General features: G+C 40.2%; 1 protein-coding gene across 2 annotated transcripts in view; it reads left to right on the forward strand.

Annotated features, from left to right (window-relative positions):
• The window catches only part of TMEM266 (transmembrane protein 266), an 87,550-nt gene that overhangs the window by 23,229 nt on the left and 49,000 nt on the right, over positions 1–15,321 (forward strand). For both annotated transcript variants that reach the window (XM_068958291.1, XM_068958292.1), the window contains 4 exons: positions 1,435–1,641; positions 2,810–2,910; positions 3,997–4,102; positions 6,357–6,545. In XM_068958291.1, the coding sequence (XP_068814392.1) occupies positions 4,089–4,102; positions 6,357–6,545 (203 nt within the window). In that variant the 5' untranslated portion in view covers positions 1,435–1,641; positions 2,810–2,910; positions 3,997–4,088. The remainder of the gene's footprint in view (positions 1–1,434; positions 1,642–2,809; positions 2,911–3,996; positions 4,103–6,356; positions 6,546–15,321) is intronic.

Raw genomic sequence — 15,321 nt, forward strand, 5'->3', positions numbered from 1 at the left:
ATTAACAAATTAACTCGGGCAGGAGGTGTGCTGGGTAAGGGCAGCAGCATGAACCTTTGCTCAAGCGCTGCAGCGCATGACACCACTTCCCAGCTGCGCGATTCTGAGCATAACCAGCGAAGTGTGAAGCAGCCGCCCGCCAGGGCCCCCGCTGAGAGGGAGCAAAATAAATCATAATTAAGGGCACCCTTAAAAAAAAGGTTGAGGAGCACTGGCCTTGTATACGCTACCTGTGCAAAGAGCGCAGGAACCCAGAAGGGCTGGGAAAGGCAAGTACAGCAGTTTTGAGCAATTTTAAGGTCTTGCTCGGAAGGACCTCAGTTGAACTGGGTGCAGCTCTTCACCTGCCGCAGAAAGGTGAAGAGCTGAGTCAGCTCTGTTGGGATCTGAACTGTGATCCCAGACGTTTCAAGCTGGACTGTTAGTTTACAAACCTGACTTTATACAGAAACCTGGATGCAGAGCTATGCCTCCCATCAGATTGCACTGGCCTTTCAGTACATACAAGACAGTATCTTAGTCTTTTAGTCTTGTGAATGTTTCTGGTTTTTTTGCAACACTCCAAACCTTGCACAAGAAACCTTTTGGGGTCAATTCTTTCCTTTTTTTGGTGATATCTCCTTTTAAAACTATTCCTGATTAACTTGGGAAGCTATGTTCCTTCTATAGGCATCCCAGCTTGAAAACACTGATACCACAGAACAAACAGAATTGCTGAACTCTCAAAACGGACGTTGCTCCTACTTGCAGGGTAACGCGGCATGTACCATGGGCACTCTGGTCTCGGTTCCAAGAGAGGAAAAACACCTGGAACTGTTACGTAATATCTTCAGATGAGACTAAGGCATTTGTATCTACAGAGCACTGCCTGGTCTCAGTGTGGAAGGGGCACCACGGGAAAGTTTCTGCTCTTGGGTGGTGTTGGAATACCCAAGGGTTGCCCTTCGTCCCCTGCCCCTCTGAGCTGCATCGTTGCTCTTCGCTTATGCTATAGCCTCTAGGAGTGCTGGAAAACACAATCTGCCTGCTGCTTCTTGTTGCCTTTAAACAGGCAGTCACACGGTGACGCAGTCGCACGGAAATTTCCTGTGGAACTTCAAAGTGGTTTATGCTGCTATGAAAGGGTTTTTTTTTTTTTAGGAAGTTGTATACATAACATATAGATGGAGAGGAGTTCACGGAAAGAATAAATTTCTGCAAATTTCAGTATATATCGAGACATTTCTGTCGCTTGTATAAAGCCTAGAAAGAAGCATGAATTATTGTAATCTGTTTAGGATATATATACAACCTATGACATCCACTTTGAAGGTTTCAGTTGTGCTGCCCTCTTATTGTACATGTTAATCACTTGTATTTTAATCCATTAATTGAGCTAATATGTTAGTTATCTGCACGAAAAATTACTCACTTTTTGCCACTTTCTCCTCCTAGGAAAGTTCCGCTGAGTCCTTTGGAGACTTGACTCCCTCTATCTCCTTTCCCGTTTCTCTCCACCTTACTCGTCTCACCTTCATGAGCACCTTATGTCATGGTAACGATCCCTGCGGGGAAGGCGAGTTGGACTCTGCTCCCTCTGGGGCCACCGGAGCTATTGGAAAAGCTTGCTGCCAGCTGCGAGTCGCTCCTTCAGCCCTCGAGGTGAGCAAACGCTTCCCTGTAGAGCTGCCAGCTCCAGGGAGAGGGAGCAGGTCTGGCTGGTTGGCGATGGTCAGACCTGGCTGAGTTGTGCAGCAAAACTCTATGAATATGAGCACATTTCTAGTTTAAAAAAAAAAAAAAAAGAGAGAGAGAGAAGACTGAGTCTCTATTTTGGAGAGGGAAACGTTTCAAGAGTTTGTCTTATGTCAAGGAATTGCAGTGCTGCTGGCCCTAGTGTTATGATTTGAATTCCCTAAAATTCTTGAGATTAATGTGAAAATGAAAATTTTAAAGTATCTAGCCGTGCATTTTTGGTCCATTTTTTGTTTGTTAAACCCCCTTTGCGAGAGAGGTCACGAATATTAGCGCTGTGCTCTCTCCTAAATAAATGGTGAGTTTTACCTAGGTTAAGAAATTCCCGTCTCCACATCTGTCTGCTTGTTCTCTGAGGTCAGTTTCCATCAGTTTTATTCCTGTTTCTGAAATCAGCTGTATCCCCATTTACCTTTGCTTCCCCAGGCCCGCATGTGCATATTCTCAATGTCCCCTTCAGTCTTGCGAGGGAGGTGCAGGGTGCCTCATGCCTTTACTATTTGCTCAGACTGAGTGCTTAGAAAAAATTTTTTTGGTGAAACTTTCATTTAAAATTTATTTTGAAAAGTGTTGCAAACTTTCAACCCAAAAGGAAGCGTTAGAAAGCTAACATCACAAAACAAGACTCATAGTGACAATTTGTTGTTGTTGTTGTTGTGTTGGTAGGTATAATAATTGCTATCATAAAACCGCCGTAGGCACAAATTCACCAAATCCCTTTAGTGTGTGACTTATACACATGCTTAATTTTAAGTAAATGTTTAAGTATTTTGCTGCCTCAGGGATAAATAAAATAACTCAAGGACTATAAAATGGATGTTGAAACAAGTCTCTGCTGTATCAGAGAAGATTTTCCTGAAGAAAATTGGGTTGAATTGGGTTGTTACTCTGACTTTAGAAGTACTGTATGCTTATAAATAAAAGGAGGGTGTGTGTTTTTCTAAAATATATATATTTACTGCTTTAAAGTCAGTCATGTTTCTTTTCTTTGTAAGAATAATTCAATTGCTTTTGGTTTGCTTACCCGCCTGAGGAGGGTAATCACAGTGTAGACCCTTTCCTTTTACATACCTAGGCACGTTACCTAGAAAATCTGAGAATGGATTGACTGCATTTTACATTATTAAAAGTTCACAGGACGTGAAATAAAGCTTTGGAAATGACTCTACAAATTATGTAAGTTCAGTTTCATTATTTGGTATCAAGTGATTGCTAAACGTCATACTGCTGTTATATTTAGATGTTTCTATTGTAAATACATTGCTGATTTTAACAATTCAGCTCATAAATGACTGCAGTAAAGTTTAGTATAAGCGGTGTTTTTTATCATCATGAAAATTTTTCAGTGTCGTTGTTGGTAATATTTTAACCTCATACATTTGTATTGTATTTAATTTACCAATTACTATTTCTGTTTAAACAAAATGAGAACGTGCTTCTGCATTTTGGTCGCTGTTTTTAATTGTATTTAGCATATAATCCTGACAGTAGCTTTACAAAGTCTCTCATGATATCATTTTCTAAAAATTTGTATTCCTTATCTGTTGTTCTCCATGCAACATTTTTTCATCTACTAAAACCTTCCTATCAGTATGTTTCATCCTTACAAGCTTGTTCTCTTCCGTTCTGGTTGCTGTGTACTGGGCCAGGGTACAACACAAACAGACTTTTTGCCACAAGTGCCTTTTCCAGATATGTTAGTGAGTTTTGTAGGTGAAAATATCATCTTGACAAAGTCCTGTCTACAAAGTATGTCAACATGAGCTAACTCTTTTAGAAGAGACTTTCCAAAGTAGCAGAGGGATTCAGGAACACATTTTCAAGTGGAAAATATTTGCATTTTAGCTTAAAAAGAAATCTTAAAGCTAAAATTCTTATCTCCTCAGCATCTTAAACTGTATAGAAAAAATCAATTGGCTTGCAATAGAATCTGTGCTCTTGAAGACTTTAGCTTTCTTTGAAAATCTCCCCTTCTGATCTTGGTTATCTTTCTAAATAATCTTGTAGTTTCTAAATAATCTTGTAGCCTATGTTGTTTTGGAAGTATATATGCAAGCAGGTGTCCATGTGTGTAAATAAATACACTGTAACTTTATACTTTCCATGATATAGAAGAATTAACCTGGAATAAAAACACCTTGACAAGGAATCACAGGGAAATAAAATTATTACACAAATTTTATAAAATGACAAGGAATGTCAGTGCAATTTTCTGGAATACTTGCAACTGAATTTTAGATAACTTTGTTTTGCCTCTTACAGAAACCTCAGCTTAGAAGGCTAAAAGTTCTGTGCAGAGCAGCTGGAGTTAGTAAAATACTGGAACCACTGCTGATTTGGTTGCATCCTCCAACATGACCAATCCTCAGTAAGTACTGTATGAGGAAAGTTATAACTTACTTTAAATACAAGGGAACAATTCCTACTTGTAGGAGAATGTTGTTATGACACCAAGAGGTTCCATCATTACTGGAAGGAAAACTTGGTATTTTGAGTGGGAACGGCAGGATTTGGTAAGTTGTCTAAAGACTGAATTAGCTCAGAAAAGTGAATACAGCGAACATTGCTGATGTGCTACTAAATAGCTAGTGGCTGAGAACTAATAACTGAGTATTTTCAGACCTGTTTGTGTTTTTTCTTTCCTGTCCCCAAGCCTGTCTCAAAGCTACTGTGCCAACACTATTCTGTTTGTTTTTCTTTTCAGTCACGTCAGTCTGTTTGTTACTTAGTCTAAGAATACAGACGATAAGTACTGTTGGGAGGGGGGAACGCTGCACTAACCCGTTTTCCTGTTTCCTCTGTAACACTGGAAATTGTGTCATTGTACACGCTTCCGTGCAGGAGTGAACCAGCTTGGCTTGGACTTGAAAAGGAAAAGTTCCAAAGGGTGGCAAATACTGCTGCACTAAAGGTGAAAACCAAAGAAGGAAAAATCTGGCTAAAATTAGTTCCTCCCTATGGCCTTCTGATTTCAGATCATTTGTAGACGAATACGTTTTCTGTTGGAAATGACAAGAATCTCAATACTTGTCCATTACTAATGAAACAAAGAATAAAACAGGGCTTTAGGTCATCCAAATAGTAGTGCTTTTCCTCTACTTTCTGCCATTGTGTGATACAGTCGCAGTCTTTCACTACCAGATACTTGAGTTATAACAGCATTTTCAGATTTTTAAAGTGACTCTCTTGTGTGATCCTGGCAGCGGTTAGTTCTTTTTAATTTAAGAATAATGTTTTCTGTCCAAAAGGGTTAGTCTAATGGTTAGGCTCTGAGAAATAGAGTCTTTCTCTGCCTCTTTCACAGGTAGAATTTTACCTCCTTCACCCAAATCCTTAGACTTACAAGATAGATGAGTTAGTCAAGAACTCTTCTAAATTATTCACTTTTTTCTGGAAAAAAATGAAGTTATTCAAGTTGCTTGAATAGCCGGAAGATTTTAATAAGCTGCTTTAAAACAAAATCACCAATGCAATTTTTGCAGTCAAATAAGACAGGGAAGATGGGTGCTAAGCACTTTTTAACTATATCCCTAAGGAGAAAGAATATCTTCACACCTGCTGTGGAAAACCTCTGAAAAGTAGCCTGGGATTTCTTCAGAAGTTAACAAGCGCCCCTGGATGAAAGCTGGAGAGGTTTGTTCTTGCACCGTGTTCTGAATCAAATGGAGCAAGCGGTGTTCACTGGGGACTGTGAAGGATCAATCCCTGCTGGGACCTGACGTGCCAGCTCTCTCCTGTTAATGAAGTTATCTTCGGTATACACTAGATCATACGCTAGCTGACCGTACTTTGAGTTCCTAGGTAACTGGGATCTTGTTATAAATGAGGGGGACACGTGCATAGTCAGGCTCTATTTTTACGTGCGTGGATTCTTATTAAACATTAGCGGACCTGTCCAGATTTAGAAGTAAGCTGTACAAACATACATGTAGTTAAGATAATCTTTCCCAACAAGTTCGTAGTTCTTCTGAACCCTTGTTCTTCTTTTGGAATTACTTTGAAATAACTGGGAACAGAATGATCCTTTCTGGTTGAACGAAACCAAGTCAGCATCCATCAAAACTGTTTGAATATTGACCCACAGTGGAAGAGGGGTCAAACTCTATCCATTAATTAAGAGTTGATTTGTATATGATGAATAAGAAGCTTAGCTGTTCATTGCTCACTGATCTAAGCTACAAAGCAGTGAGATTTTAGTTGGCAGTTACATGCCTTTTTTCTGTCGATGTTCTTGTCTGTTTTGCACAAATATTTTGCTGCTGGGTTCATAGTTTGTTTCCACATTTGTTTGTTTATAATACAGCCATTTATATTTAGTGCTTTTGAAGTAGCTTCCACAGAGTCAAATGCTATTTTCCTTTGTCTGTGAGGTTTCTGTTGACTTCAGTGGAATCTACTAAAGACAAGTTTGGACGGATTTGGACTGGACATCGCCTCCCTCAGTGACTTTGCAACAGCCTTTTAAGTCTTCTTTTTAGAATTCTTTGAAGTTCTTTTCTCTCCCTTACTTTTACTTGTTTGGTTTTTTTTATTTGTTTATATAGTTTATATACATATGTGTGTGTGTGTGTGTGTGTGTGGAGAGATTAAGTTTTTTTTTTATTTGCTTATTTTATTTTCAGGCCTACAATAGAAGGTGGTGTTTCAGAAGTTGAGATAATTTCACAACAAGTGGAAGAAGAGACCAAAAGCATTGCTCCTGTGCAGCTTGTTAATTTTGCTTATCGAGATCTACCCTTAGCTGCACTTGATCTGTCTGTGGCTGGGTCACAGCTTTTGTCAAATCTGGATGAGGAGTATCAAAGAGAAGGGTAAGTATGAAGGACAGAATTTTATTTTATGGATTTATCTTGAAGAAATTTCTTACCCTGTAAAAAGGAAAACCTTGAGATGGAGAAGTGCAGCCACTTGTCCTCAAACTCATTTAAAAATCATTGTCACAGGATGGAAATGGATTTTTCTAGTATAACTATTCCAAGCTGGTATTGGGCTCTTTGTAATTAAGTAATTTCTGGCTGTCAGACAAGGAAAACTAAACTGAGACTCTAGCCTGTGAGACAAGCAGAACGGCCTGATGAAGGCTCTATGTAAAAGGTGTTTCAGGAGGGTTTCAGGATAACAGGTGGTTAGTTACTGTGATTCTTTTTACATGTGTGTGTGCATCTCCTGACCAAGAGATGATGACTCAGTACTCCTGCTTCCTGGACAGAGTATGTGGTTTTCACAGAATAATTTGTGCTGCACAATTTGCTTACATGAGACTATTGTCTTTGAGAATATATATGCACATTACTCCTGTTTTCATGGAACATCTGTTCCAGGTGTGTTGGAATAAAAGGTACTAATCAGATTCAGAATATCTGCTCAAACATAGCTCAGGGTCAGATTACGTAGCATTGTTGTTCTGTAGGACATAAGAAGTCACCCTTCTGCCCTGTTCAGTCTTGATGTGGCCATAGGTTGACTCCTGTGCCCAGTTTTTCATGAACAATTTGGGTCAGCTGGTGAGACTGCAGAGGAATGAGAATGATTAGAGGCTCAGAAAACCTGCCATGGAGGAGTGATTGAAATAACTGTGTGTGTTTCACATAAAGAAGAGTACTTTGAAAGGAACTTATCATAAGGGACTTCTCAGTGAGGAAGAGAATAGTCTGTTCTCTATCTCCATGGTGTTTAGGACAAGAAGTAAAGAGCTTGAATTGCAGCACAGAAGAGAATAATCAGGGTAGCAAAGTGCTGGGATAGACTGCTTGTGTGTATGGGGGCAGATCGGGATCACAATCACTAGATGTCTTTCAGAAGACCCATTTGCCAGGAAAAATAAAAGAATAGTTTAACATCCCTTGGGACAGGGATTAAGTGACTGCTTGTGCTTAACCCCTTTGATTCTCGTTCCACTGTGTGTTGCACTGAGTTTATATATATTCCACTTCCAGTAAGATTCATCTAAAAGCACTTCACAGTAAATCATATAGTGCTCTCATGATGAAGACATTAAAAGGCTTTATATAAGCCTCCAATTATTAGCAGCTGAATATGTTTTAACCTGTGCTCAGAAATCAGCAAGGAGACCTACTTGATCTCTGCTCAGCAGGTATTCTGTATGGTAGTCAGGAAGCACTGTGCGGGGAAGGCTCTTGCCTCCTTTAATTTCTTTCCAAATTGGACTTTGTGAGGCATCTCCAGAAAGCTGTTACTCCAAACAAGGGGAAGGAAATACATTTCAATTAGGTTATATAAGTATGGTACGACTGTAACATAAAATACCCTGCATAGCAAAAGAGGCACTTCAGAATTAATTTGAGTATGCAGGTGTAACCCTCAGGCTATTTTGGTGCTGAGTAAATACCAGTTTAGTTCAAATGCGCATTTTTACAGATTTTATGATCTGAAATTCCATTCTTCACAGCACCTAGGTCCACAGATCTCTCACTGTGACCGTTTGAGCAGCTTTGCAGTCTAAGCATGGAAGCAGAGTTGTCATTCTTTTCCTCAGCAGAGATCTCTTCCTTCACCCAGACTTCTCTTCTGTCTTTATCTGTCTGAATGGAAATAAACAGATACCATCCAGATCTCCTAGCTGCAGAGGGGATTGATTCTCTGAAGAAAATTCAGAGCTTGAGTTTACTTGTCTCAATGCGTTTTGGCTGAGTATGTTCAGCTGAGTCCTAGGGCTGCAGCTGCTTTGTGGGAAGGGCTCCTTTCTTCCTTTCTGGTAGTAACTGATGTCTTAGGAAATTCAGGAGCAGAGCTGACCTCAAGAAACCCAGCAGTCAAAGTAAGATTCTGCCCCCATAGCACCTTGTGGTTTGTTTGGGAGTGTAGCTGGTTTTATGAGAGTGGTGTGATTTCTTTCTCAGGCCCTTGTTCAGATGTGACTGGCTCAGCTCTCTTCCACCTGAGTAAGAAGGAGATAGGGTGGCTGGGCTCAGTTTGGTTTGGGAACAGCCAGGTACATCATCTCCCTCCTGTGTGTGGAGAGAATGATGTGGGAAAGGCAGTGTCAGAGATGGCAGAAAGTGTCTAAGCCCCCATAGCTTCTGGTAGCATCTGTGTTCCTAACTGTGAAACTGTGTCACCCCGATGCCTCCCTTCAGGTTGCAGATGGAGATACCAGAAGATAGTACTAATGCTAGTGAGTGCTGAAAGGTGACATAATGCTCATCTTCCTCTCCTTGTCAGTCTGCCTTTGTCGCAGACCTTCAGGGGTTGTGTGTATACTCTGTACTAGTACTGTGTGCTTTTGTCTGAGAATTTCAGGGAAGGTGCCAGCCTGTGTGAACTGTGTATAGTGGATACAGCTGTGTTGGTCTAGATCTGTAGCTGATCTAGACAAGCTGTAGTTTTTATACTTGTAGAGCTGTACAGCCAGAAGGTCTGGGACATCCCTGCTCCCTGGGAAGAAGTAATAGAAGAACAGTAGGGTCTTGGAAAATACTGAGTTGTCGTCACAAGCTGTCCATGACCCTGCTCCATTAGACTACTGTGATTTTCAGTACCCTAGTGTCCAGGACACTGTTCCCAGTTCTTGATGTGGGTTGCCATGCTTGGTCACTAGGAAGTCTCCATCTCCGTGCATCAATCCATATAGCAACAAGAGGGACATCAGACAAGGGGGACTGAAGCAAGGGACGGCAAAGGAGCCTCTGATTTAATGTTGATTATGTGTTCCCCAGTGCTTTCCTCTTTAGTTTTCATCTGCTAAGGCCAGAAGGTGTTCCAGTGTATACTGGTCCAAACCCAAGTGCAGATTTCACCTTGCTGGTGAAGGACACTGTTGCTAACAAAGGGAGTTTTTTGTCTAATCGGAGAAAGTATTTCTATCAGGAAACAAGCTGTTAATAGGCAGCCAGGCACAGGTGGGTGGTAGCTCAGCCCTTTTGTGTGCCTGAAAAGTTGCACTAGGTACCCATCTCACCAGAAAAGAAAAAAGAAAAGGAAATTGGTCTGTCATTTGTTAAACAGACATTCCTGTGGCTTTAAAGATACTGGAACAAAAATCTTATTTTGTGCAGTTTGATAGGGCTTTGCTCCATCTTATCAAATGCTCAGAGCAGTCAGTTCCCAGCTCTTTCTTGATGTTATTAAAGGAATTTTGTGGTAAGCCTGAGCTATTTTTGTCAGAAATTCAGTTTACAATGCTGATCCCTGCGCTAAGCAACAAAGAGAGGACTACAGATTAGATGGCACATAAAGCCAGTCTCTGAAGTACACCTGCAAGTTTGGCAGCAGTGAAAGAGTAAGGAGGCAAAAAAACCTTTCCTCTGTTGTCCCGGAAGTCCTCATATAAACCACAAACCCTGGCTTCTCCTAGTGTGGATTGAGTAAAAATTCTCTTCTCTATATATACTTCTCAGGGAAAGTAGCAAGATTTGCATGATGGAAATTGGTTAATTTGGATGGAATCTGCACTGAGAAATGTTCTCATTCATTGTAAATCATGTAGGTGGGCTGACATTACCTTCTTTGCACTGGAAAGGGGTAAAGTGCCTGTGGTCTCTGCATATCACAGTGTGTGATATGAGGGGTTGCTGCATCTGGCTTGCTCTCTAGAAGCAGTCAGGCTGATATGCCTCGTTGTAGTGGAGCTGTGGATCTTACTCTTCAGAAAAAGGAAATTTTCTGTTAAAGCAAACAATATATAATTACAGTCTTTCGAGTTTTATGTGTTTATAGCAATCTATATTTGTAAAGGTATGTCTCTTCCGTCCAGAGGAGCACTGTGAGGCTGTAGTAGCATGGTTCTCAGAACCAGTGCGAGTGTGATGCTAATTACTTAATTAGTCCTGCTGATCTGCCCTGCAGTTAACTTATTCGAAGTCCCCATAGAATATCACTACATGGTGCTGTGCTCCGTGCTTAGACATTGCAGAAGTGATCAAGGCATATGCCAGAGATATGTGGATGAAAAATAAGCTCATTCAAAAAACGTGCCTGAGTGCTTAGGAGAACATGTGATGCACATTTCTAACATATCTGCACCAAGTTAGGTGGTACTCTTGTACGTAAAGTAGCAGCAAAGCAGATGAATTTCTTTGCATCTGTGAATCTATTGGGGAGTCTATGTTTGCACTGAACTCAGTCTGCATGAGAAGAATATGTAAACATTTCTTTAAGGAGACGAATCCCTCGGAAAGCTAAGGAGCTTTTTAAATTTTAACATTAGCTTCAAGTGCAACTCTTAATTTCTCTTTTCCAGTCAAGTTTTCTGTTTTACAAAAAATACTTTCTGTCTGCCATCAATGACCAATACAAATGATTGGAAATTGCTGGGAAATTGGCCTCATGCAGAAGGTTGTAAGTGTGTGCTACAAAGCAGAGGGGAGAGGGAAAAGGTCTTCTTCCCATATTTTCTTTAGATTACAGTTCAGAGGTATAACTCATAATAAATCAAAGATATGCGTGATAGACAGGGTATTTTTGGTCCGCAGTTAGTGGACAGCAAGCTCCTATGTTAATAAAGATCTGTGTTTCAGAGGGGTGGCAAGCAAGGACAGAGAGATACAGTAGCTTTTAATTATTTGTCGTATTTGTTTTATGTGTGTGCTCTTGAATTTTCCTCTGTTAAACATGAATTTGAAACTGGAAGGTGCTTTAAACTACCCTGTTTTACATCAACAGCTGTAAAGGTTGTGAGTTTGACACAGTTAACGTGACTCAGGTGACATTAGCTGTAAATAGTCACGCCGTTGTAATTTAATCATTTAAAATCATCTGTTTGTAGCCGTAGATTTGCTTGGTTGCAGGCCAGCTAGAAAGTGAATTAAACTGTAGGAATACCTGAAAAAAGAAAGCTGCGGGAAAGGATATAGAGAGAGATAAAGAAGGAAAAACAAAACTGAACAGAGAGAGACGAGACGTGTGGAGATTCAGAAGTTAACACACAAAAGAATCCTTAGAGCTTTTCATTTCAAATTGGTTGCGGGCCTTCACTGATGAAAGTATTCCTCCATCCTGGGAGAAAAGGATGTCTGTTCCTTCCATCTGTCTTCTGTAATTGTGTCAGATAGATGCCGTATTTCTGATTTTCATATTCATCTTTCAGTTTTTATTTTGATCTCTCTGAGGTATTTTGCTTGTATTATCTGCAAGACTTAAAGGTGCTTTAAGTAAGCGAACTAGAACAGACTAAGTGTCTGCTTCTCTCTTTTGCTTTTTTTCATCTTTATCTGGCAGGATATTTAAAATACAGTCCCTTTTCAGAAGAGTGCGGTGTACCTCATGCAGATCCTTGAACATATCAGGCTGATACATGGCAAATAATCAAATCCAAAACTACAGATACGGTGCAAAGGTTTTGGATGGATGGCAGAACTGTTTTCTATAACAAGCAAGTTCCGTTTATTTACACAGGTGACTTTAAACTTATTTTTAGCTGCCAGCCACAGTGTGAATCCAGAAAGATAATGCAAAATCTTAACAGCAAAACACAGTGAATGAGGCTGTAATGCTGATTTGTTCTTTGTGTAGTACTATATCACTGCTCCTCTCTGTGCTCTGGTCCAAAACTAAGACCTGCACTGCAGCAGAAAATGAGCATTCAGCACTACCGAATCTGGGAGGTGACCAGCTCTTAACTAGAGAACACAAGAAACACTGGGCTATGTTGCAAGGGTGTTTCATGATTTAGAAACTTTTCTTTCTAGTACAGCTCTTTTTAAACATTTATCCTTGTAAAATGCTGTTCTCCAGGATTGCTCATTACTTTCTGTATCTTAGTATTTAAATCCTTTGAGTCTTATCTACCTCTACCTCGTCATGTCCATCTAATGTGTTTTATCGGTAGCACCAATTGATGGAGGGAGTGCTACTACAAGTGAAAAAGGAATTGTTTTTCTAGATCAGTGTTTTTCTAACTTTTTTGATTTGTTGATCCTTCTCTTCCCCCGCCCCCAACAAAACTCGGTTTTCCCAGCTACTTTTTGTGGATAGAGGTGTGATAGAGGTAGCCCACAGACTACTGTTCACAAACTACTTTTCTGGAGAATGGAAATGATGTGGGCCTGATTTATTTGGCTCAACATCGGAAATAATTGTTTAAGTTGGAAAAGATGTGGCTTCATGCAAAAACTGAAAGACAGATAAAGGGGAAATGTGGAAAAGAAGAGTGTTAGGCTGGAAGGAGAGGCCATGAAAAGGTCAGCTAAATGCTGAGTAGCAGTCTTAAAGCAAAGCAAACATTAGGATTCATTAGGAAAGAAATAGAGAATAAAACAGATGCCATCATTGTGCCTCTCTCTAAAGGCAAACTTTGCCCACATCTTGAACGCAAGTGTAGTTCTGGTCCCTAACAAAAAAGATACGGTAGATACAAAAGAACTGTAGAAGACTCAAAAGAAAACAATGATCGAAAGTGTGGTGCAACTTCAATTTGAGAAATGATCAGGTAAGGTAGGACTCTTCAGTCTGGAAAAAAGATAGCTCATGGGGGATGTGATTAAGATTACAAAATCTGTGACAGAGAGAGGTTAAAGTAAGGTCCAGTTTCCTCCCTCTCCCAGTAGAAGTACAGGGGACATTAAAAGATTAGAGCCAGGTTCAAAACAAACGAAAAGAGGTGGTTCTTCACAGAGTTGGTAGTAGATCCATGAAACTACTTGCTAGAGGATATGTAGCTGCTAGTAGCTTATCTCACCTTAGGGGGAGACTGGACAAGTTTGTGGAAGAGGAGTTCACTGAAGGTTGCTAAAGAGAATCCTAGAAACCCCATCTGGCTCCAGAAGTCCCTGAGCTGAAAACAATGGGATGCTGGGAGAGATTTAGGGGGAAGTAATATATTTGTTTGCCTTGTTCTTGTTCATCTTTAGACATCTGCTCACAGCCACTATTGGGAGACAGGATAGCGAGCCTTTGTTCTGACCTAGTATGGCTATTTTTATGTTTCTTAAAGGGTAGTTTTGAGGATGATGCTAGTATGTCAGTAAAGACCTTAGCCTGAAAAGTGAAAGCATGGTAAGAAAATTTACTAACGACAAGAGTAAAGCTAATCACAGGATGTCTGTGAACAGTGAGATATGCACCTATGAAGAAGGCACGTCCCCAAATGCATCAAGTGAAGTACTTCAGATAGAGATAGAGAAGTGTTCATGTAATTAAACGTATTCCAAAATATTATGTACCGCTCTGATTGCCCGTATTCACATGCAGAAGGGACTACCAGCACAATTAGAGAAACTGAGTGTCTGTTTAACAAAAAGACTGGGTTTCTTAAACAAAGTAAATGAGAGGATATCATTGTTCTGTATAAATGCATCAGGGACATGAACACCAGCAAGGGAGAAGAGCTAATCAAGCTAAACATCAGTGCTGGCACATGGACAGAGAGGTGTGAACTGGCCGTGTGTAAGTTTAGGCTGAAAACTGGAAGAATCTTTCCTGCCATTAGAGCAACAGAGTTGCGCAGCAGCCCTCCAAGAAAAGTAATGGGGTTAGAAATTGTAAAGCTTGTAGGGGAAAAAGAGTAAGGGGGCCATCAATAGTTAAACTTCGGTCGTTAGCATCACTGTAACTAAGCCTCTAGGAGAAGTCCAGGAAAGGGCTGCAAGGCTGTACTTCCTCCTCTGAGTTCCTGCAGGCCTCCAGCTGCTACTTGTAGCCTCCTGTGAGGCTCTCCTGGCTGTTTTGCTGCAACCAGACTTGATATTTTATTTAGCCTTTCTATATTTCAGTCACTTCCTGGCCGTGGCCTTTCTACTCCTTCAGATAGTGATTTGGGTCTCATCCATCCTTCTGTTTTCTAATTGTAGTCATCTTGTGAGATGCAAACATTTGCTGCTTAGCCAAAAAAAGGCAGGGTAAGGTATGATGCAGGTTTTGGGATATTTGTTTGCAAGACCAGAAAATAGAAATAGTGACAGCTGTTAACAGCTTGAACAAATTGTTTGTAGTGGTTCCTTACCAAAGAAATATGTTAAAGCTTTCCTAGTTTTGCCTTATGTCCTTTTCCAAGCTGTTTTATAATAAAACTAGCAGCGATGATGACAGATTGGCTTTCCGCAAAGCCATGTGTGAAAGCATCTTTAAAAATAATTATTCCTGGTAAAATTCCACTGAATATATTTTAGTATGTCATAATAAAACTTTGCAGTCCTATGTCATCATCAAGCAAAAAATCCCAATTCCAGTGCATTTACCTCACCTCAGGCGTTGTAAGGAAGGTAAATAATATTCCTGTGGTATAGGTGGAGTAACTGAGGTTTCTAAAGAACCTGTCCCAAGTCATACAGGAAAGTTGTCCCGAGTTGTATTTTATTTGTATCCTGTATAATGGATGGCATCCACAGGCAACATGTAGTCAGAACACCCAGAGAAGCTTTATTTGTTCTCTGAATAAAAGGGAACACTTTTTTGTTTTGGTGTAGGGAAAAAGGTGTGTTTTACTTGTATGTGGTTAGTATGTCATCTTCGGATAAATTTATGAGCTGTGAAAGTTAACTTTTCTTTTTTTTGAAATATTCATATGGCTGAGTTCCTAGTCTGAGCTTTAAACTTCATGTAGCTTTGCAGTCTTGCAGAGGAAGGCTAGGATTTGGAAAAGTAAATTTAAACTTAGGCTAATTCTGGTAGGGATTTGTTCTTTCTCAAATA

Source organism: Struthio camelus, chromosome 12 (genome assembly GCF_040807025.1).
Source record: "Struthio camelus isolate bStrCam1 chromosome 12, bStrCam1.hap1, whole genome shotgun sequence".
Lineage (NCBI taxonomy): Eukaryota > Metazoa > Chordata > Aves > Struthioniformes > Struthionidae > Struthio > Struthio camelus.